This window comes from Girardinichthys multiradiatus, chromosome 10 (assembly GCF_021462225.1).
Source record: "Girardinichthys multiradiatus isolate DD_20200921_A chromosome 10, DD_fGirMul_XY1, whole genome shotgun sequence".
In the NCBI taxonomy this organism is placed as follows: domain Eukaryota; kingdom Metazoa; phylum Chordata; class Actinopteri; order Cyprinodontiformes; family Goodeidae; genus Girardinichthys; species Girardinichthys multiradiatus.
The window spans coordinates 7,417,798-7,442,833 of record NC_061803.1 but is presented as its reverse complement, the minus strand read 5'-3'; the positions used below and the strand labels follow the sequence as shown (position 1 = coordinate 7,442,833).

The following is a 25,036-nucleotide window of genomic DNA, read 5'->3' as shown; positions in this document are numbered from 1 at the left end:
GTAAAAGTTTTATATTAACATTAAAAATTATTGATGTCTTTTTGTTGTATTTAAGTAAACCTTAAACAGCTTTAACCAGATTATCTTTCTGTTTTCAGTATTCATATACCCTTTAAATTGGTTTACATTTTATCAAGTTACAACAAAACACTTTCAAATATTTTATTGTACTTTTAAATGTTAGGCCTTCACAAAGTAGTGTAGAATTGTATAGTGGGAGTTAAATCATTTTCTATATTGTTTATATAAAATAAAACTCATCTTTGTTAAAGCCAAGACATGGCCATCCACCTACACTGACAGGACAGGCAAGTAGAACATAATTAGAGAAGGGGCCAATAGCCCTTAGTAACTCTGGGAAAATGTGCTGATAGGACAAGAATCAGTTGTGCACTCCACAAATCTGGACTTTGTGGAAGAGTGGTAAGAAGAAACCCACTGTTAAAAAAAAAAGTTATAAAAAATCCAATTTGTAGTTTTTAACAAGCCATTTATGGAACTCCAGAAACCTGTGGAATAATGTACTCTAGTCAGATGAGACCACAAATGAATTTTTATGCCAACATGTAAAATATGTGAGATCTCATATTACCCTGAACACACCATCTCAGTTATGAAACATGGTGGTGGCAGCATCATGCTGTGGGGACACACAGGGAGAGGAAAGCTGGATATAGTTGAAAATCAATGGAGCTAAATAAAAACAATCCTAGAGAAAAACTTGTTAGAGGCTGGACAACAGAATGGGAAGCACCATAGTACAACAGCTATAAACATACAGCCAGAGCTTAGATTGGATTAGATCAAAGCATATTCATTTATTAGAACGGCATAGTCAAAGTCCAGACCTAAATACAAGACAAATTTGCAGTAAATTAAGTAAGCAAACATTTCTGAATCAAGATTGGAAAAGCCAGTACACAGAACCCACAATACATGTGCTACATCTGTAATTACAGATTTTCTATATACTGTTTTCCTTTCTCTTTACAATTATGTATTCATTTGTGTTATTTGGTCAGCCAAAATTCCCAAAAAATACATTTAGGTTTGCGGTTGTACTGTGAAAAAATATGAAAAGTTCAGAGGACTTTTGCAAGGCATCATATTTTCTCATCATTTTAGCATATTTCTAGGAGAGTAATTTTAATCTCAATAATGTTTTCTTCACTCTGTGGCTAAAATACAGTTGCACTTTGTCATTGTATGCTGAACACAGTGACTGTAATATGGTAAGTTGATTCAGTTACAGCGAGAGCCAGAAACAGCAGGAGGCAGAGTACAAGAAAAAAAGCCATTTTTTTTCAACTCAAATGGTGGCTGGCCAGTTGGCAGATGCATTTCTACAGCCAGAAAGCCCAATGCTGTGGAGTACCAAAGGGTTCTGCACATGTCCAAAAGCTCTTCCTCTATCATTGCCACTGAATGCAGGCAGATGGCTAATTGCTCCTCTGTGAAACTAAACATGGGCTTGCCTAAGTGTATGCTCCCCTAAGGTCCACCTTTGATGGCTGTGGACATGTATGACATTTCAATTTTACAAAAGCAAACTACCTTTTTTTAATCCAGGGATTCAGCAATGACAGGTTCCTGGAACTCAGACACATCAGACTCCGCTCTAAGGATAATTGTTTCACAACTAGCAGATAAATGCAATGTTCAGCATTAGCGCCATGACAGTAGAAAAACATGCAGACCTCTCATCATCGCTTTGAGGGGTGGAACGAAAATATACTAAATTATTCTGCGTTGCGTACCATGGGTCGCAGTGGCAGATAAAAGCTTTGGTGATGGATAATGGGCATTGAAAGCTAGAGCCTGAAAATCAGACAGCGATAGAAAAAAAGGGCAGTTGTCGAATATAGTGACGGATTTGTCCAAGTGATGTGGTGTCTTATACTGAGTGCAACTTAGATATACCAGAGATACAAACAGTGGCCTTACACTGCACAAGCGGAGACCTTTACGAGGTAAAGAAAACAGCTTCTTACCAGCTATGATGGGAGCCAAGCGGAAGATGTCTGAGAGCCGGCTATTGACTGGTTCATATGGAGAGTATTCCAGTAAATCATTACCTGCAGAACAAAACAGATTGTCAAAATTTTGTGTATAAAATTGTGTGTGTGTCTGTGTGTGTTTGTTTTAATATCATAATAGGGCCCTCTCTTTATATTCCTGTTATGGGGACGTCCATAATTTGGAGATTAAACTTTCAGTCCTTATGGTTTTAGCAAATAAGTAATTTATTGTCATTTTATATGGAACAAAAATAAAATACAATTATGTTTCTGTTCTCAGGAGTATACCAATGAAGCAGAGATTTGCTTAACATACAGTGGGAAAGATAAGTATTGGACACTTTTCTCAGTTAGCATATTTTTTGTGGAAATTCACACCAGATATTGGTAACAACCTATAATAATCTATGCATACAATGAAATCAAAACACATTAATCCATAAATGAAATGCAACAGAGAATAGGTATTGAGAACATGAAGACCAGTGGCTACAAAAATGCATAGGAAGCCAAGACAGTAGCTGAAATCTGTGTTTCTAAAAAGCAGTTCTGCAAATTTATATCTACTTGTTTAATCCTATTGAGAAATTAAAATTGATGGATTGCATAAAAGCATCTCATGATGGTTAAAAGTGCTCTCTAAAGACCTTCAAAACCTCATTGGTGCAAAACACATTGATGGCATTGGTTACAGACGTGTTTATAGACTTGTAAAGGTGCACTGTTAAGGCCATAATGTGGAAGTTGAAATATAACCATTTCAGCATAAACCAGCTTTAAACATGTGCTCTTAGATTTCTCTCAGAAGATTTAAAAAGCATAATCAAAAGATTTCTCCAAGAGGCAAGGATCACTTGCAGGGAGCATTAGAAAAAACAGGAATCACAGGTAGTTTTTCATGTAAACAATAAGTAATGCACAAAACTGCCAAAGCTTCTATATCATGATCTGCTCTTTTTTGTGTTGATTGCACTCACCTGTTTTTCATAAAGTTCTTTTTACCTCAGTGAATTAAAGTTCTTGTTTTCTGTCCCTTCATGGTTGGGTCGTTGCTGTTGTTGTCTTCATTGCTGTTTTCCCCAATTCTTGTGTTTCCTGTACATTCATCAGTTTTTTTATTAAAATATGTCCATCCATCATGCACCTGCCGATGTCCAGTTGCAGCTTCGCTCCTTCACCACCACACACCATGACAGAAAAACGACCAAACGGAGGTTGTTGCTCTGATTGAGTACTTCCGATGGCAGGCGGTGAAGAGAATGTGCCAGATTGAGAAGAAGTCAGAGCAGCAATCGCCTCATTGGGACTCGAAGCTGGAAATTCCTCCCCCAGGAAGTGGCCCTCTCCATCTCCCCAGAGCAGACCGCCATCTTGGTGCTGGTGACGCTGGAATAAACAGCATGCCATGCAGGCAGCCTCTGAGCCCGATGCCTTGCACTTCCTCTTTGAGGGTGGGTGAACTCCTGGTACGTCCCCAACCAGCTCCTTGGCTCTAGTGTGGAACTACAGTGGGCAACCCAGCTTGTTTGGCCAATTCAGTGGCTGAATCTGACTTTTTGTCCTAGGTCCCAAAACCTTATGCATCCTCAAGGTCCGTGAACCTGCTTCTTGTTGCCTAAAGAGGCCTGAGCCTGTGCCAAGCTGCCTCTGAGCGCCAGTACCTGCTCCTCATCTCAAGCTGCTGCTGCCGCCTCATGCCCAAGCTTCTGAGATTTCCAACGAGTGTGTCCAGGTGGACCCGCTTCTTCTTCCTGGTTCTGAGCCCCTCTGTATTCCTGCTCCAGAGCTCCTCCATGGGTCCCAGTCTCCAGAGCCCTTTGGCCGGGCCTCCAAGTTTCCTGCATCACTGCTGCCAGTCTGCTAGCAAGGTTCTCCGTGGGTTATTCATGCACTGCCACTGACCTCCAAGGTCCCTGCATCACCACCTCCAGCCTCCAGAACTCTGTGCCTCCTTGGGACGACTTCACAGTCGCCTGCCTGAGCTTTGGTCCTTCACCACCACAAACCCTGACACTCAATGCACACTCACAGCTAAGCAGTTTACTCCCGAAAAATTGGACAAATCAGAGAACAGAATCATGAGAACAGAATTAAACCATCAGAAGTTCACTACACAAACACAATTTGGAGAAGAAATGGACAAAAACTCCATGCCAACAGCGAATTTTGGAGTTATAAATATCATGGTTTGGGTACTGGCAGACTTCACATATTTAAAGGAAGGATGAATACAGAAATATGCCAGAACATTCTTGATAAAAAATATTTAAATTGACAAGGACAATGATCCCAAGCACACAGATTCAGGAAACCTTAGTGAAGAAAAATAAACCTGCTGAGTCAATCACCTCACTTGAATCCAGTTGGAAGTCTATGGAAAGAACTGAAGATCAAAAAGTAGAAAAAGTGACTTGCAGAACCATAAAGATTTAAGGAAAGTTTATTTGGAAGAAAAGGTCAAAATCCCACTTGACTATAACATGCAACTAGTTTCCTAATCAGTCAAGAGATGGACTGATTAGGGTTTTCTAGTTGATACTGATTTCCGGTTTTCTTTCGCAAGCATTTTTCTTCCTCAGGAGTATGACATAAGACAGAAAAAAATGTGTTGTAGGTTTGCTGGTATAGGTAATAGTTTTGATATGAACAGAAAATGGCAGAATCTTCTGAACCATTATGCTGATTGCTGCATTTATTGAATAAAAATATTGGCAGTTTTTAGTTCCTAACATTTATTCAGAAGATAAAATCGAGAGAAAATCCTACGCGGATTATTGTATGTTTCTAAAGACATGAATAGATGCAGTCCTTTCTTTAACACTATAATATTACCTTGTTATCAACTGATTATTACTTATTTTGTATGTGTTTATGTAGATTTGCTTTGCATTTGCTTTTTGTATGCACACAATGATTAATCTGACATTGCCTTAACACCGCTTTGGTGAGACAGAATATAACATTGGAGAATGCAGCATCAGAATGTCTGTCTTAGATGAATATGTTGCTTTATGATATTAAAGTTGAGACTTTATAGGCAAAGAAAACCAGAATGACTTTAATTATAATCCATTTATTTTGTGTAAGAACACATTCTAGCTCTAAATCAGACACAAACCTAAAGCCTGCTAAGGTTTCTTAACCAAAGTATATCTAACATTGAGAAAAATGAAAGGCTGATTTCATCTTTAGAGATAAACAAATACATTTTGTGAAGTAATAAATAAAGATCTGACACTCTTTTTCAGTTCTTATCTCATAAAATTATATTTCATTGCATTTAAGGAGCAATCACTGATTCATTACTCTGGCTATGGCTTTATTTCTTAAGGACATATTCTCAATGAAACTATTGCTTATTTTATTTTAGTTTTAAAATACAATATGTTGAACTGAAATACATTTTGAATGAGCAATAATTTCAATTTGGTTAGATTTTCTTTTCATTTTTAAATAATACCATACAATCACCGGCAAAGAGAAACAGTTGTCTCATTTTCTCATATTTTAACACCCTTCATACCAGAACCTTCACTAGCAAAGCATATGCTTCACCTCCTGACATCATTGTACATGAATAGTAGGGTTAGGTTTTTCAACGTTTTCAGCTCACATGCAATGAAAAATAACCCCAAAAGTTGTTTAAATGCTTAAATACGGAAGAAATTGACCAAAACAAAATTAATGATGTGCCGAGCTCAACGCTTTTACTGTAACAGCTGTTACAGTTTTTGAAGCATATCATTTTATAAATTGTTAAAACAATATTTCAATGAAATTGGAGAGCCTGCTAAACAAATAATTGAGAAATAAAAAAATGGTGATGGTGCTGAGGCTGCTATTGAATTTACAATTCTCAATGTGCAGCCAAATGAAAGGGCTGTTTCATAGTTTTGTTTTGTTTTTCATTAATAAAAACAGAAAAAGAATCTCAAATAAAAAAGCATGGAAAAGACACAAGGCTAATTTCAGACAGTAACTATAGTTAGGCGTTACAATAGTTCCTGGGAAACTACATTTAGGGTAATGATAATACATTTGACTATCTGGCATAGGTTGACTCACAAAGTATCCTTACATTCTGATGCTACTGGCCTTTCTCCCTTGTCATGGCAAACGTAACCTTATATGATGCATCCTAGAGTCGGTAAGAGTTCCCAGTCTTGCAGAGTGTATGGTCTTAGCAGCTGATGCTATCCCAACCATTACACATATATATGTCCTTTTTGTCAAAGTTGATGTTTGTGTTTTATTCACCAAAAGGCATAGACATGGAGACACCGATAGAGTCGTATCTGCCCAAGGCTCTAAGTCTTTTAAAACCTTCTTCCAGAATAGACTGACCAGCGGGCTTTCCCACATCAAATACAGAAGGGTGCCCATATCTTTTTTTACATTTCCAACATATGTTGCTACTTAGAAATCCATCTTTGAAAAGCCTGTTTGGTGTCCAACAGTAATGTTGAATACATTTTCCTCTCATTTCCCTGATGTGTTTACCATTGCTAGCCAAACTCTGTGACCACGGGTGTCTGTCAGTTTCACAGTCAAGGATTCTCTGCCACTTTCTTTGTATTTTTAAAGTATGTGGACTCCATCTAATCAGCTTTAGTGCAAAATGTATAGTCAAAGTCAAACCTGAATTTGATTATTCTACACTGAACAGAGATTTTTCAAAACAAAGTTTGACTTTAAACATTTATTCTATTTGTTACTTGGACACTCACAGTTGTGTAATTTAATGGTCAAGCCTATATATATAATATATATATTCCCTTGTGTTCAACCTCACCTTGTAAACTCTGAAAAATGCTCCAAAAAATCCTGAGGCAGTTCTTCTCCTTCTTCATGCCTCTCCTGCACCTGCAGTTGTACAGGGAGCTCTGCTTCATGGCATCTATGGCACTGCGGCACTCGCCCTGTGCCTCGGGACCGGTGACAGCGCTGAAGTTGCTCTCCCTCCCCGCCACGCACTGCCTCATCATCCGGTACTTGGTGCTGCAGGAGTACTCCTTCAGACATTGCTCGCTGGCCTTCACGCAGTCCAGGCGGGCTGCACGGGAGGCTGAGCCGCCGTCACCTTTCAAGGTGAACACCGAATCTGAGAGTCACAGAAACTAAGTAAGATTTGTGAATAGTTGGAGACGATTTACGCACGATTTACGCACACCACAACTTGCAAAGAAAAAAGCAATATGTAATTGTAAAATATGTGCTACAAGCTTAATCAGCCCTAACCGAAAATTGGCTTTACACTGAAAAAAATGAAGTTGAATCAAAATGCGCTTCATCGAAATATTACCAGTCTTAAAAAATATAAACGTCACTTACCGAAAAAGGACAAAATAAAGACCAAAGTTAAAATCATTGCGCTTTTGGGGTGTTTTCTTGAAAATTTAATCAACTGTTGCTGAAATTAAAATAAACTGTCAGAAGAACTTGTCAGACTGATCCACTTTCCGTCTTGTTGCAGATCAGGTAAGCTGAGGTAGGGATACATTCTTTTAATCCAACAGTGACAATCCAAACTCTCGAATAAAACCACCACCTTGAGAATCCGTCGTTTTGTTCGTGAAAGACCATCAGAACAAGTAGCTTAAGTCATGAATCAGCGCTGACTGACTGTTTCCACTTCGCTCCGCTGTTGTACCGTCTGCTCTGAGTCTGTGCAGCCGACGCGCGTTGTTTGAGTCGTGCATGAGGAGGACAAACTTTATAAAACGCAACAGCAAAAAGAGTCAGTGGCAGCAAACTCTGAATAATTAGTCAAATTTAATGAAGTTTCGAAAAATTTTGATTTGTCCATCACGTCTAAAATATATCCCAACATCTGAAAAAAAACAAATCCTTCCATGCATGGCAAGTGAAAAGACAAATAACGCTGTCTGATCCGGAGCGTCCTCCTCTATCTGGAAAAGTGAAGGGATGGAAATGTGCAAGCATGAGATGTGTGACGTCATGCGTCTTTTCACAAACTTATCATCATAAATTCTTTGATATCCAGACCTGGACTTGGAAGAAGATCAGGACTCAGTGTTTCTGGACCTAAATCGTGCAGCTGCAACTCATTAACTTATAGAAACGTTTGTTTATTTTAATTATTCTGTTTACAAAGTGATCCTCATTTATACGATGTGATATGTTTCAAACGTTTGTTTCTGTTGATTTTGATGATTAAGGCTTGCAGCTATAATGAAAATCCAAAATTCAGTTTAAAAAAAAAAGTGGAATATAACACAAAGCCAGTAAAAATGTTATGTTATAGACACCCTGCTCATGGAGGGCAAGCCACAAAACCCCATTGTTAAAGATGCTAGCTGTTTACATTGTAATGTATCCAAGTATATTAATAGAAGGTTTAGTGGAAGGAAAAAAGTGCACAAGCAACATGGATAACCACAGATTTGTGAGTATTGTGAAGCGAAATCTGTTCATTAGTTTGGGTAGATTTTCAAGGCATGCATGTAGCTGGAGTCAGTGCTTCAAGATGTTTCAGTGCTTTCTAAGGAAACTAATCTGAGCATTTTATCTGTAAATCAAAGTGTGGGAGTATAGAGGAAGAGAGGAGAGGCACGTAACCCAAGTTTCATCTGCTGGTGTTGGTCCACTGTGTTTTATCAAACTCAAAGTCAGTTGTCTTTCAGGGCAGCAATCAATCTATCTATCTATCTATCTATCTATCTATCTATCTATCTATCTATCTATCTATCTATCTATCTATCTATCTATCTATCTATCTATCTATCTATCTATCTATCTATCTATCTATCTATCTATCTATCTATCTATCTATCTATCTATCTATCTATCTATCTATCTATCTATCTATCTATCTATCTATCTATCTATCTATCTATCTATCTATCTATCTATCTATCTATCTATCTATCTATCTATCTATCTATCTATCTATCTATCTATCTATCTATCTATCTATCTATCTATCTATCTATCTATCTATCTATCTATCTATCTATCTATCTATCTATCTATCTATCTATCTATCTAACTGGATTAGGCATTGCTTAAAAAAGGCCCTGTATAATACAGGTGGCTTACATTTTCTATTACTTCCTGATTCCAGTCTCCCTTTTAAATTTTCATAAGAAAGCGTGTTTGGCCTGGTCTTTTATTTACTTATTTTTCCATTGAACAGCTAATTTGTTTATAGAACATTTGCTCTAAAAATAAATCCTCAATTTCTCCCAATTCTTTAAGAAACTGTATTTTCCTAATTAGTTATTTAACAAAGAAAGCAAGCTACTTTATTTTTAAGAATTCGTTTTTTCTCAAATTCCAAGACCCCTAATATCTCACTGACATAAGATGTTGTACCTTTAAACACAATTAAACACTTATTCAGTTTAATTTGCGATAGTCTAGATCACATGTAGCTGATTGTTACAGTATTGTTATTTCTTGTGTGTAATTTCAAGACATTTCAATCCTTCCCTGGATAATACAATGTGTAAATTGGGCAGAGGAAAAAAAACATACTCTGTCTTTATCTAAAATTGAAAATAAATTGTGATAGCCGCAGGAGGAACTTTTTTCTATTAAAGTTTGTTCTTTCACATTAGGAAAACCAGAATCTTATTTACAGGGTGGGTGCAAATCGAGATGGAAAACTTTGAGGAGACTCATAATCTTCTACTATCTAGAATACACAAGTGTTCCTTACACATTTTATTTATGTTCACAAATAGCACAAAATGCATTTGTCACAATTTATTTGGAAGTAATTTCTTTGTTTAAAGTAAAAAAAATAAATAATATAGAGCCATGGGTTTAATGTGATGAGTACCCAGTGACCAGTGGTGGCTCCTAACTGGCCCTCCATCCAGCGCAGCACAGCCAAGGGGGTGTCCAGAACTGGTTTTCTAAGCCTATTTGCACATTGGATCAATGGGGCATAGGCCCCCATTGTGCACTGAGAAAATATTGTCATAATGAGGCTAAAGCTAGTGTCTGATTTGGGGCCGGGAAGCTTCAAATCAGAAATGGGAATTTGGTGCTATATGAAAGGATGAAAACATATTTTAGTATATTTGGACCATATTTAATCATTTCTAGTTCCAAATAGGAAATACTTAAACTGGTAGAAACTTAAATGTATTGTTTGGAATTGATAGTGATTCTTGAAAAACACAAGGTACACCTTACTTGTACTAAGCTGGACTCCACCACTGTGGAAATGGTGGTGGACCTTCGGAGAACACCACCCCCATACACCCCCCTCACCATTCTCAACAACACTGCATCAGCCGTGGACCACTTCAGGTTCTTAGGAACCACCATCTCTGAGGACCTGAGATGGTCTTCACACATAGACACTGTTCGAAAGAAGGCCCAGCAGAGACTGTACTTCCTGAGGCAACTCAAGAAGTTCAACCTTCCACAGGAGCTGTTGGTCATCTTCTACACTGCCATCATTCAGTCTGTCCTGTCTTCATCCATCTCAGTGTGGTTTGGCTCATCCACAAAACAGGACAGGTCCAGACTGCAACAAATAATCAGGACTGCAGAGAGAATAATCAGGGCTGACCTTCCCTCCATCCAGGACTTATACAGGTCTAGGGTCAGGAAAAGAGCTGCTAAAATCTCTGCAGACCCCACACACCCTGCACATAAACTGTTCAGAGTTTTACCTTCAGGCCGCCATTACAGAGCACTGTTCACTAAAACCAGCCACAGAGACAGTTTCTTCCCCAGGCTGTTTCTCTGATGAACATTTAATAGAGTTCAAAACAACAGCATACAGATGTTGCAAATGCACCTTTTTATTATATATGTGTATATTGTAAATATGTATATTCTGTAATGCAAAAACAGAACAAAAGAGCAAAGTGTACCAGAGTCAAATTCCTTGTTTGTATGTACGAACTTGGCAATAAAGCTGATTCTGATTCTGATTTTGCCTTCAGACATGCCTTAATTCTTTATTAGCAAAATTTAGAAAAAAAAAGTTGTAGAAGATCAGCTGAAATCTTTATTAGCAAGAATGATTCTTTTCAACATGGCTTTTGATGGCTACCGATACTGGGATTTAGTCTGTGCTTGTGATACTTTACCAGCAGAATTTGCTACTGTGGAAAATTGTGATTTAGGCCTAAAATCTGGCTGGTATTTCTTGTGCTCTGTTGAACTGCTTTTCCTCTTATTTGCTGGGTTATAATTTCTCTCTAAAAGACAAGACTGTCTCCTCTGCGGAAACCTCTTTAACCTCTGCTAGTTTTATAAGGTAACTAAATTAATCAACTACCTGACTAAAATTGGTTAAAATTAGCTTCTTTTAATTTCTAGGAAAAGAGAAATAATGACTGTAGTCCCATCAAAAATACACCAAAAGCCTATCCACATGTAGATAGCAAAGACTGTCTAGATAAAATTTATGGGACTGTTTAATTAATCAATTGAAAGTGCCCATCGGATTACTTTCCACTAGATGTAAGTCAAGGCCCATTTCCTGACTTAAGTAAAAGGCCGACATTTATGACATTGATTTGTTTATTTACGACATTATATGCAATAGAAAGATCAAGACCTCTCTGTAATCCCATAGCTACATCAGTAAAATGAAAATGTCAACACCTAACTTCCACCAGCTTTGGGCCAGCTGTATTGTTACCCGCAAGATGATTTCTCCTTTGTAATAATGCAGAATATTGGATGGACTCCTGCAAATGCACTGAGCTATTTGAGCAATAGGTCAATATCTGTCAGCAGAGCTGGAGCTAACTAATTGTTTAAACACTTTATTAAGTGCTGAATATATGTACCATATTGAGTACAGCAATTCTTATAGTTGATAACCAATGACAATGAAATCCAGAACCTAGACTTTATGTAGTACTTGAAGAAAATTAGAGGTTATTTTAGAATTACCATCCTTTTAAAGCATTGCCATTCAGGTTAAGCATATTTATTTGAGGTATAAGTAATTTTATAAAATCATGCTGCAGCCTTGTCATAAAAAATTAGATTAATTGCCATTAATTAAAACCCTGTTAGAGGTGAAGAAGCCATTAGAACCTATGTTTCAGGTGAAAGAAGCGAATATCTTATTTCCCCCTTATAATACATCATTCCTAAACAAATGGAAAATCTATACTGAATCTGCAACAGGAAGAAACTCAACCTCTGGGGTCCTTTGCTTATCCTTGGGAGGTTTCTTCATTACCTTGCAAAAGTTCTCTTTCAGCATTTTCCATTCCATCTCCCTCCATTTATGGGGATCATTTATTTGATGCGTCCCCCAAGAACACTGAAGCCATTTCCGCAAAGGCACATTTGCAGGGTGAGATTTATTTGGGAATAATCAATATCATTGTTATGTGTATATCACAGGACCAACACTAACCAATTACTAGGCCCAGAACCGGTTTCTGCACCTCCGACAGGAAGCTATAAATCAAATCATATGTGACTCATGTCCTGTTAATGGACCGGCCAGTTAGACTGCTGTTCATCTAAATCGCTAATAATCATAGAGTATATCAGGAAGGTGTGCCTTACTGATAAATTATGTTTATGTGTTCATTATAAAACTAAGATCAAATAAAAGAGAATTTTAATAAAGTATTTAATGTGTTCTCTTTTAAGAAGCCCACATTTCTGTATCAAAGGTTTTTCTTATTGGTTTCATTAATATTCTAATCTCAAATGTCATGTTTTTATTAGGTTGTAAGCAGAAAATCCTCATAATTAACAGAAATAAAGGTTTGAAAACATCAGTCTGTGTGCAGTTAAACTATATAATGTGTTTCATTAAATGAGCTAAGTTACTCAAATAAATTAACTTTTAAACAATATTCAAATTTATTGAATGGATCTGTATTACATAAAATGCCAATATAACACACCAAAGCCTGTGGTTGTTATGTGAAAAATGTTCAGTATGTGTAAATAATTCAGCAGAGCATAGCATCTGTATAACTTTAAGGTAAAGATAAGTTCTGAATTTGCTTGTTATGACAACGTTCTGTACAGCAGTTGTGAGAAATAAATGTCATAGATTATGTTACTTTAAGCCTTAAATCCCAGACTTATTCCATTATATCATTCTGCTTTGTAAATATTTTCTTAGTTTTCATCTTCTTCATTCTCTTCTTCATTCTTTTTAGTGAACAGATCAATGGTTTCTGATAGTTAAAAGTTATTCTAAAAGTCACTTATTTGTAACTCAATTATACAACTGATGATGTCACTTTTCAGCATTTCATTTCATTTTTACATTTTCATTTAAGTTATTTTGTTGCACGAAAATGATTTTATTTGGTAATATTCTTTCAAACCCTCAGGTTACTTTTAGTATTTCAGCTGCATTATCCTGTGGGTTTTTAGTCTTCAAAGTCTTGTAACGTTTTTATTTGGTTGACAAATTTGTGTTAAGTTATTGACTATGCATAACAAACAATGTGTACAGCAGCAGTCTTTATGTGGAAAGTAAATTACATTGAATAATTAGGTAATTTCTTCTGAAGCAAAATAGGCTCAACAATTTTGGAGGTGGGGGAAAGTGTTTCTTCAAACCTCTTTGGAAATAGTGGAAACACTACCATCTAGTGGAAGAATCTATTATTTTCAAACTATTATTTGAAACTGATTCGGTTTGTTCTAAATCAGTATGTTTATTTTTATGCATTTGGCAGACGCTTTGATCCAAAGTGCAGTTAATATCAAAGGTAAAATTAACATTTTAGGTTGAATTAAAACTCTCCATCATTTAATCAACGCATGAAAGGTTTTAATAACATAAATTTTTTATCATAACTACAGTCAAATCAAGTGTGCTGACATGAAGAATAGAATAGAATAGATTAGAATGACCCTTTATTTGCTGCTCAGCAACGAAATTTATACTTTATCAGCAGGCAAGGGGACAGGCGACAATAACAAAACCACAAAACAATAATTACAAATAATAAATATACAGTCCCGCAATAAATTAGAAAAATGAGAACAAACAAATGCAATACAGAAACTTTTGTGCTTTTATTTTAGTGCAAAAAAGGCTATGGACAAGAATATAAATACAGATATTAATATTCCATACAGATTAAGGTTGTAATTAGTCAATTAGTCTAAGTTTATTTTGCATCAAATCTGGTAAAGAATTTGCAGAGGGTGTCGACAGTGACGACAAGGAGGATTTCCAGCCTTAAAATGATGGAACTCATCACCAAAGATAAACTGTAAAGATATCAGTGGAAACATGCAAGAAGTTGGTCAGCAATTAGAAAACGGGTTTGAATGCTGTAATGCCAAAATTTATATTTTCAAGAAACTGTAATACAATTTTAATAAAAAGAAACACATTGGACTATTATTCTTTGAGAGATCTCATTTCATATTAGAAACAGACTTATGACAAAGAATGTAGGAAAACAGATAATGTAAAGTAAAAAATATCTGAATGTAGCGACATAAATAAACCCTATGGCAAAATTGGAGTACATTACTGCTTGTACTATATAAATTTTTTTAAAAAAGTTGATTAAATTGATTTTAAAGTAGAGCTGATATTTTCTTTGCATCTATAAATTATATATAGATTCAGATAAAAAAACAAATTTTCTACCTGGAAAAGCTTGACTTTGCTTTTAGGACAAACCTTTCTTTGTTGGCCATGTTTCTTTTAAACCAGCAGTTGAAAATAGAAGCCTCTTACTCCCCCCCACAGTCTCCTCTCAGAGAACAGACGATCTGATTAGATTTTGGAAGTGCCTTTCTGGATTCATTTGCATAGCGGAGATGCACATGGGAGAAAAGGCAGGTCATTAGGCAGCTTAGATGCCTCATGTTTCACTAACAACTTTCCTGAGGCGGAAACTGGGTCACTTTGGTTACGTTTCACAACAGGGAAAGGTTACTTTGATCAGCTAAAATAACAGGAACAACAGACAGAAAGAAGTTGATGAACATATCTTTCTTAGACAGAACAAGTTCAAATGATGTTTCCTAGTGCTCCAAAACTCACTGCATTTGTGACCCAGAAAATGTTTTATTTCGGCTGCCATGTTTTCCTGTGAAGGTGGTAACACAGTTGTCTTACTTATCAGAGACTAAAAGGTAAAATATCACTTTAGAGGCAAAACATATAGAGAAACTGCCAGTTTATTAGCCAAGATTTCAAGTTAACATGTTTGTACTGGGCCTATCCTAAACTTGACTGTCCTTTATGGTTTAAGTTTATGGACTTCCATCTACTCAGTTGCAGGTATAAATCTTTGATAGAATAGGAAATGTACTTTACCTGTATTCCCTCAGTCAAAGCTAGCCTTTCCTTGCAACATGAGTGGGTTTTTGTGGAAGGCAGCAAAAGAGAGGAGGTGAAAACCCTAAGGTTGCATGTAAGCTGTGCATGCAACCTTGTACATGGGGGGACAATCCCTCTTTAGGAAGTAACAGATACCTTTATCCCTAAAAATACGTTCAAAGTAAATTTACCTGAAGCCTTGTTTGTAAATTTTAAGTTGATCACGTTTTGTAAGAACTTCTAATTAGTAACTCATAAGTTTGTGAATTCCTGTTGTATAAATGTGATCTAACTCAGAGCATTTCTCTTATTCATACTTCAAAATAGGAATTTGGGGTTACCAAGTCTTTATAACAACCATTAGACGCTATCAAGATGCCAAGGAGCGATGCCATCATCATGAACATAAAAATGTGGAGATTCTTAAACACTTCTGGAAGTTTAACTAATCTGTGAGACTGAAGCTGAGCTTTTATTAGCTTTCATTTAAATTGGAAATCTTGTGGCCTCACCAAATAGACCTGAAACAGGTCAACGTTTTGTCTCTCAGCAGGATAGTGATCTAATCATATTTCCAAATCACCACAGGTATGGTTTACAAGAGACAAACTCAATCTTCCTCCATGGATATCCTAGTCCTCAGGCATAAATCCTATGGGGTGGGCTGAAGAGAGCAGAAGAGAGGACGGCTTATTGCCCAACTAAATTATTGTTTCCAAGTTAAAGGTTGAATTTTTCAAAATTTTTCTTTGTGAGCTTATGCTTGCTGCAAAAAAAGATGGAGGTTTTAACGTTTTTTTTTTTTTTACATATCGTCCATACCAGGAACCAACTCATTCACTTGTAATTTATGGGGCTGTTTTTTTAAATAAGTCTCAAACTGACACAGAATCAACTGTGATTTACTGAAATGTACTTTATGACCTGTGAACATATGGGTACGTGCAAAGACACACTCTTGAAAGATCCACTCATCCAGATGGCTTTGAGGAAAGCCAAAATAATGAGTAGACTGATTTATGGCACGGTTCTACTGATTTGATCATCCCTGTTGTGTCAGCTTCCACCAAAGCATCAAAAGAACTTCCCTTCCCTAACAGAGAAGAACAGCATGTGCAGACTGTGGGGAAAAAAAACAGTCCTAACGATTTGCTGTGCGTTATTAAGCCAGCAGGGGGCAGTGTTGGTGCATACATGAACAGGTGGGCAGTGAAGAGGAGTGAAGATGGCTCCTTATTTCATAACACCTCTGTGGAGATTATCTTAAAAATAGTGCTGAGTGTTGCAATGCCATTGTGTGATGGCCCCAAATGCTCTGCGAGATATCAGTCCTCATGCTACGGTTTTTGCAGGCTTCATCTTGGAGACCCTTTCCCCATCTGGTTTTTTTCCTTTATCCAAGTTACACTGAACAAAACCGACAGCTGAGGTGACTGAGCCAGTCATGTGGAACAGTTAATTCTTCTTTCCTTTCCATAAGCTCTGTATTTATAGGTTGCCTTTTAACTCCACACATATTCGCGCAGACTGTGAGTGGGCACAGTCACAGTCCTAAAGGAACACGACTAGCTTGCATTATGAACACAAAAACACAGCTCGGCTTTGCATTACACATTTTCATCATATTCTATATGTTAATTTGAGATGGTCCAGTTCCAGATTTCTCCCTCACCAGAGCAAGGCTGCGATTGTTCTCACCCTCCTCGCGCACTCTGCAGTGTGGAATGAGAAACTGTGTGTGTGTGTGTGTGTGTGTGTGTGTGTAAAAGATTTGGGCGGGGCCCCTCCACTTAGCTCAGTTTGTGATGTGGGGAATGCTTTGGCATCCAGTGGGTTTTAATTGAGCCAGACACATTGAGGCTTGTTGTGTTATTGCATAGTAGTTTGACAAGCTGCCGTTGCTCTCATTTGGTTAGCTTCAAAGTGTCATCATTTAACTGTATGCTGTTTTCAGAGGGATGGTGCAATATTTAAATAAAAATCTGTGTACATCGATGAGACAAGGCTACCTGGAACACAGAAGGCCATAGGGAATGAATGATCCTATGAGGTCTGACTGAGGACAACACTAAGTGTATGAATTAAAAGCTACATTTAATTTGGTAAAAGCAACAAATAGCTTTTAAATTCATATTTATATTCATAAATGCAAACAAAACAATAATTATTTGCTTTACAGATAATCAAAAGTACCTTTTTGTTTTGCCCCAATTTACCAATTATCATAACATTCTGATGATGTTAAGTTATCTACTGTTTTTCATTTGGCAGTGCCAATAACCACATGTACAGTGCAGTACAGAGTAAATTTTATATACACTCATCATAACGTGGAGGTCATGAGAAAAAGATTTAACCTCAAATACTATACTCACTGTGAAGCATCACAGTGGCAGCATCATGCTGTGGGTATGTTTTATTACCTTAAAATCAACAGTTAATTTCTGAAACTAGGGTAATCATCCCAAACCCCATTAAAATGGTTTTGAAATCAGTTAAACAGGCTATCATTAAGCTTCTTACATGACCCCGACTTCAACCTTGTTGAAAATAATGGATTATGCTTAAAAACTGGGCCCATGCTAGAAAACCAACTAATTCAAATGAAATAAACAGTTCCTGACACAAAAGTATGTTAAAATCTTTGAAAGCCTTTTAGTGTCACACAAACAGTTGCTTTAGAGTAGACACAATACCCATTAATTTGGGAGCTTGAATCAGATACACAAAATAATTTTTTTATACACTAAAAACTGCCAAGTTAAAAGCAACGTAATTTCATCTATTTTACTAAACTAAAATTTGCATCCATCATGGACCGATCAGGTCCTGGCTAAACGTACCACAAAAAGTTGGGTTATACTTTTGAAGCAGGATACTGGGTTAGGTTTTCAACCCAACAAAAATGAAACAATGTCTAGGTCATGGCTAGCAAAAAGTGGTTTCATGACTTGATCATTACCTTGATTAGTTCTAACCAACTTCTGTTCAAACAGCATATCCTTTACTTTTGGGTTGAAGAAAGAAACCAGCAGTTTTTTGTGTATAGAGATTTTCAACATTTTCTGGGGCTGTTTTAATCATTTTTGAATTATTCATTCTTTTTTAGTAAGATACTGTTTCTTCCAGTGGCTTAAACCTTTAGGAGACCTAATACTTTAATTTACCTTCCAGTAGTAGGTCTCTCAAAGGTTAAATGCATCATGTGTATGTTTCTTCAGTGAGGCACAAAAAGTATGATTTTTAAATCACTTTCATGCTGCAGTCGGCAGTTCATATACAACTGATTTCTGTTCAGCTGATACAGTTCTTTTTCACCCTGCTTCATCAGTGCTCAACACCTTCAATTAGCTTTATCAGTTGTGCAGTTTGTCTCTGCCACCTCCCAAAGGGATGTCAGAGTAAAGTTTGGTCAATACAAAGGCATGTCCCAAATTTTCAGAGTACATTAAGTGTCCCACCAAGGATGAAAACCCTCTGCACCACTGCAGATGTCAACTTGGGACCACACTTCATCCTGCAACACCTCGACCACCCAGGGATATATGTCAGGATCCTGTTTGTGGACTTCAGCTCAGCCTTCAACACCATCAACTAAGACAACCTCCACCAGAAGTGGATCACCAGCTTCCTGAAGGACCGGCAGCAGCAGGTGAGGCTCCCACACAAGAACCATCAGCACCGGCACCCCCCAGGGGTGTGTTCTTTCCCCCCTCCTCTTCTCCCTGTTCACAAATGACTTCCCCTCAGTGGACCCGTCTGTTAATCTCCTGAAGTTTGCTAATGACATAACTGTTATTGGTCTGATCCAGGTGAGTGATGAATCTACAGACATCAAGGTTAGCCCCCTGTTAGCTTTAGCAGCCACAGTCACTGTTTAAGACGCTTTAAATAAGAGACCGGGTTATGCTAACACTGTTATCAGTTCGCATTGAGTAAACAACACTTACTTTGCACATTTCGCAACAAAGCTACGTATGAAAGTCGTGATAAAACAGTGTGCAGCTTGCACAAATGACCCGACGCCATGCCCGGTTTTTTAAGTGTGCATCAACATTATAGTTCCGCCTAAGCCTAAGCAATCCGATCAAAATGTTCCGCTTTATCAACTAATATTTATTTATCTTTAATTTATTAAAAGGTATAAATCCTAAACCTAAAAAATTACTTTTCTTAGTGGCTTAAAGTAAAGAGCGTAGTCTCTACCTCAAGTACAACTATGTTGTTCCCAAAACGACGTATATATTAAATTCTAGTATATGTTTAGTTAACAGAATTTTACTGAAATAATGACAGACAGGAGGTGGATCGGGTGGTACAATGGTGTGGTCAGAACCACCTTCACCTTAACCCACTTAAGACTGTGGAGATGATGGTAGACTTTCAGAGAACGCCCCCACTCACCATCCTTAACAGCACAATATCTACTGTGAACCACTTCCAGTTCCAAGGAACCACTGGAAACTGAGATGGTCTTCACACATAGACAATGTTCAGAAGAAGGCCCAGCAGAGACTCTACTTCCTGAGGCAACTCAGGAAGTACAACCTTCCACAGGAGCTGCTGGTTATCTTCTACACTGCCATCATTCAGTCTGTCCTGTTTTCATCCATCTCAGTGTGGTTTGGTTCATCCATAAAACAGAACAGGTCCAGACTGCAACAAACAATCAGGTCTGCAGAGTGAATCATCAGAGCAGACCTTCCTTACATTTAGGACCTTTGCAGGTCTAGGGTCAGGAAAAGGGCAGCTAAAATTTCTGCAGACCCCACCCACCCCGGACACAAATTGTTTAGACTTTTACCTTCAGGTGGGCACTACAGAGTGCTGTCTGCCAAAACCAGCCACCACAGAGACAGTTTCTTCCCCCAGGCTGCTTCTCTGACGAACACTTGACAGTCAGAGTTCCAGAACAACAAATCCATACTTGGATTGATCTCACATTGTCTTCTCTACATATATATATATATATATATATATATATAAACTGAGAGCAGAGTGTATAAGTCAAATTCCCTGTCTGTACAAATTTGGCAATAAAGCTGATTCTGGTTCTGATTCTGAAATACCTCAGTTTGTTTTCCTTTCACATCCCTATTATTTAGCTTGCTCTACATTTTAGGCAGAACCACCTGGAAACAGCCAGCAATTTTTCCCACTCTTCCTTTCCTGAAGGAGTTTCATAATCCTGTCCATTGTTTCAACCAACAGCTGTCTTGTTGGGGCCATGTTTCCCATCAATCAGCCAGGTGTAACAACTAGTTGAGGTCTGCAACCTCCTTTTTTTAAAGCACAGACCAATTTGCATAATTAGGGTTTTGGAGATAGTATTTTTTGAAATACAAATTGCAGGCTGATTCAAAAAGGTTTTCTTTCACTTGATCTGAAGAAATCACGTGCAAGTAATTACAACAAAGTCGATTATTTTTTTAAGCAATGTTTTTCAAAGTCAAAATGTTCAGCTCTTTTGTTAAAAATCTCAAATAATTCTTAAAATATTTTCTTTGTATATTTTATTTCTTTACTGCCGCACAGTAACAAAACTAGCTAAACATGCTCCAAGAGTAGTAATTCAATGCAATTTTACATACAGACATCTTTTCAGTAATTACACTACACTCACTGGCCACTTTATTAGGTACACCTGTCCAACTGCTCGTTAATGCACATTTCTAATCAGCCAATCACAGGGAAGGAACTCAATGCATTTAGGCATGTAGAAATGGTCAAGACGATCTGCTGCAGTTCAATCCGAGCATCAGAATGGGGAAGAAAGGTGATTTAAGTAACTTTGAACGTGGCATGGTTGTTGGTGCCAGACCGGCTGGTCTGAGCATTTCAGAAACTGCTGATCCACTGGGATTTTCACGAATTACCATTCTAGGTTTTACAGAGAATGGTCCGAAAAAGCAAAAATATCCAGTGAGCTGCAATTCTGTGGGCACAAATGCCTTGTTGATGCCAGAGGTCAGAGGAGAATGGCCAGACTGGTTCCACTCGTTACAACCAAGGCATGTAAAAGAGCATCTCTGAACACGCAACACATTGAACCTTCAAGCGGATGGGCTACAGCAGCAGAAGACCACACTGGGTGCCACTCCTGTCAGCTAAGAACAGGAAACTGAGACTACAATTCGCACAGGCTCACTAAAATTGGACAATAGAAGATTGGAAAAACGTTGCCCTGCCAGAGTCCAACATGCACCGGCAACAGGTCCGACTTAGTACCGACAATGCGAACCAAACTCCTGCTCCACTTGTACAGAGATCGGATGGCCCCTAGTAAAGGGCCCCTGAATCCATACTCCTGGAGCAACCCCACAGGGCATCACGAGGGACACAGTGAAATGCTTTCTCCAGGTCCACAAAACACATGTGGACCGGTTGGGCAAACTCCCATGAACCCTCGAGCACCCTGTAGAGGGTATAGAGCTGGTCCAGTGTTCCACGGCCGGGACGAAAACCACACTGCTCCTCCTGAAGCCGAGGTTCGACTATCAGCCGGACTCTCCACTCCAATACCCTGGCGTAGGCCTTACCAGGGAGGCTGAGGAGTGTGATCCCCCTGTAGTTGGAACACACCCTCTTATGAAGGGGGACCACCACCCCAGTCTGCCAGTCCAGAGGCACTGTCCCCGACCGCCACGCAATGTTGAAGAGGCGTGTCAGCCATGACAGCCCCACAACATCCAGAGACTTGAGGTACTAAGGGCGGATCTCATCCACCCCCGAAGCCCTGCCACCGCAAAGCTTTTTAACAACCTCGGTGACTTCAGCCTGGGTGATGAAAGAGTCTAGCCCTGAGTCCCCAGCCTCTGTTTCCACCAGGGAATGCATCATGGCAGGATTGAGGAGATTCCCGAAGTACTCCTTCCACCGCCCGATAATGTCCCCAGGCGAGGTCCGCAGCTCCCCACCCCACTATAAACAGTGTTGGCAAAGCACTGCTTCCCCCTCCTGAGGCGCCGGACGGTTTTCCAGAATCGCTTCGAGGCCAACCGGTAGTCCTTCTTCATGGCCTCATCGAACTCCTCCGAGGCCCAAGTTTTTGCCTTTGTCACCGCCTGGGCCACGGCACGCTTGGCCTCACGGTACCCGTCAGCTGCCTCAGGAGTCCCACAAGCCAACCCCAGCCAATAGGACTCCTTCTTCAGCTGCGACAGGCACCGCAGACCTTACGGCCGCAGCTACGGGCAGCAGCATCGACAATAGCAGGATAACGCGCCATGTCATAAAGCACGGATCCTCTCAGACTGGTTTCTTGAACATGACAATGAGTTCACTGTACTCAAATGGCCTCCACAGTCACCAGATCTCAATCCAATAGAGCACCTTTGGGATGTGGTGGAACAGAAGATTCGCATCATGAATGTGCAGCCGACAAATCTGCAGCAGCATCTGTGTGATGCTGTCATGTCAATATGGACCAAACTCTCTGAGGAATGTTTCCAGTACCTTGTTGAATCTATGCCATGAAGGATTGAGGCAGTTCTATAGGCTAAAGGGGGTCCAACCAAGGTGTACCTAATAAAGTGGCCGGTGAGTGTAAGTGTAACATTAAAAACAGAAATAAAGGGAAATTGATGCGGTTTGTAATATGAGACATTTGCAGTTTCTTTTGAGCAATGTTTACTGTGTACTGTATATCCCGTAAAGTATATTTGTGTCACGTTTTATGAAAATTGTCTTAAAAATAATGTTAGATTTGATTATACTTGGATGATAGAGGTTTAAAATTTATAAGCATTCACTGTTATGTCTCCCTCAGAAGTTTCAATATTGTTCTATGCTTTCTGTGTTTTCTTTCACCATTATTTGGTCCGCAGTATCCGCGCTTGGTATTCCAGCCCACACTTCCAATTACCCTTGACGTGATAACAGCTCTAATATAACGCACAAGGGTAAACGAGTACTCCGTCTAGAAACAGATCCCCCCTGGATCTGGTTCTCCCTCATGTACACGGGCAGAATACATGTCAAGTCTTGCTGGATCATAATTTAAAAACATTTGCAGCATTATTATTTACATATGCTACACAACAAGACGGGAACAGCTATTCATTCAAGATATTGCAAAAAGAACATTGTTGCCATTTGTAATTAGAGAAGTGATTTGAGAAGGCTACAATATATATAAACTGAAAATAGAACATCAAGCAGGAAATCAATGCTTACCACCTAGTTTTTTTTTCAGCACTAGTGGCCTTTATTTACAGCAGGCAGACAGGAAAGAGGGGTAGAGAGAGGGGGAGACATTCGGCAAATGTCACCAGGTCCAGGACTTGAACCCGGGACAGCTGCTTTGAGGACTGTAGCTTCTGCATATGGTCGTGCGCTTAACCCCTACACCATCAGCACAGCGCCCTGCTCACTACCTAGTTTTAAGGTGGTAGTGGTCCAAAATGGTCCAATGTTATAAATGTTTTTTTTTCTAATAAAAACTAAAAACAGTGGCTTGCACTATGAATCAATTCCACCTTTTGATGCAATTGCAGCTAGAATCTTTTGTGGCAAGTCCCCACCAAATTTGTACATCCAGAGACTGACATTACTCTTTATAGAATAGCTCAAGCTCTGTCAGATTGGATGGATAGTGTCTGTGAACATCAACTTCTCAACATTTGTCACAGATTCTGCATTAGATTTAATTTTGGACTTTGACAGTGCCATTCTAAAACATGACGTACATACACGTTCATCTAAACCATTCAGCTGTAGCTCTGGCTTTATGTTTATTGTCGTTGCCTTGCTCACCTGCTGCAGTGTCTTCTTCTAGAATTGCCATGTATTTAGGTTCTCTCCTAGGTTCCTATCAACTATGAACAGCTTATTTGCACCCCACAGAATGATGTTGCCACTACCATCTTTCACAATGGTGATGGTTGATTCAGGTTGAAGTGCATTGTTAATTTCCCAGCTAACATGCTTTGCTCATTTGGACTCATCTAACCAGAGCACTTTCTGCAACATGATGCTGTGTCCTCCAGATGAAACAGGACTTCTTATCACCTTCTTCCAACAATAGATTTCTTCTTGTCATTTTTCCAGGCCAAATGTGTGAAGTGCACAACTAATAGTTTCCGGAGGTTTGCAGTTGAGCAATAAATACTAAATACTTACGTTTAAACATTATGACACTTTGTTCAAAATTATGACACTTTGTTCAAAATAAAAAAATAAAACATGGTTTAATTTTTTTTAACATTATCATTTATGTAATTCCTAGTGTTGGTCTATCTCATGACAAAATGTGAGACAGTTCAAAGGTAGTTAACACTGGGCAAGGCACAGTAGTACAGTGGTTCTGCTGTCAGATTTAGCTGCAATATTTTGCTCTTCTTTCTACTTTAGGCAAACTTGCTGCTTGTTTTAGGCTCTGCCATTAAATGTCAACACTCAGATTCATCTTATTGAGTTAAGAGTATATTTTCTGCTTACTGTAGCCCACTTTACTGCTGCTAGGGAACTTTGTGTTATTTCTTTTGGAGAACATTCCGAGTTCCATATTACTTATGTAAAAAATAGTAGACGTTATTAAAGAAATTAACTATTAGGACCTCAGAGTCAGAACATTATTAATGCTGGACATTGATTGATGACTGATAACAGTTTGACTAATTAAAACAAGCCAGTTCTGCCATGGCAAGGTTTTCCTGTGGGAATGTCAGTGTAAATCCTTCTGCAGCACTTTCCCTGCAGACTCGTTTTGGGAGATGGATAAAGAATGACCTTTCAAGTAACATTCAAAAATTAATGAAAC

The 25,036-nt window shown here is 38.5% G+C and overlaps 1 protein-coding gene across 1 annotated transcript in view; it reads right to left on the bottom strand.

The window, feature by feature from the left end:
* Positions 1 to 7,915, bottom strand: part of gfra1b (gdnf family receptor alpha 1b) — a 43,249-nt gene extending 35,334 nt beyond the window's left edge. The window contains exons 1-3 of the mRNA XM_047376421.1: positions 7,350 to 7,915; positions 6,811 to 7,119; positions 1,992 to 2,075 (exon numbers count right to left, since the gene is read on the bottom strand). Coding sequence (XP_047232377.1) covers positions 1,992 to 2,075; positions 6,811 to 7,119; positions 7,350 to 7,386 — 430 coding nt within the window. The 5' untranslated portion in view covers positions 7,387 to 7,915. The remainder of the gene's footprint in view (positions 1 to 1,991; positions 2,076 to 6,810; positions 7,120 to 7,349) is intronic.
* Positions 7,916 to 25,036: the final 17,121 nt, after the last annotated feature.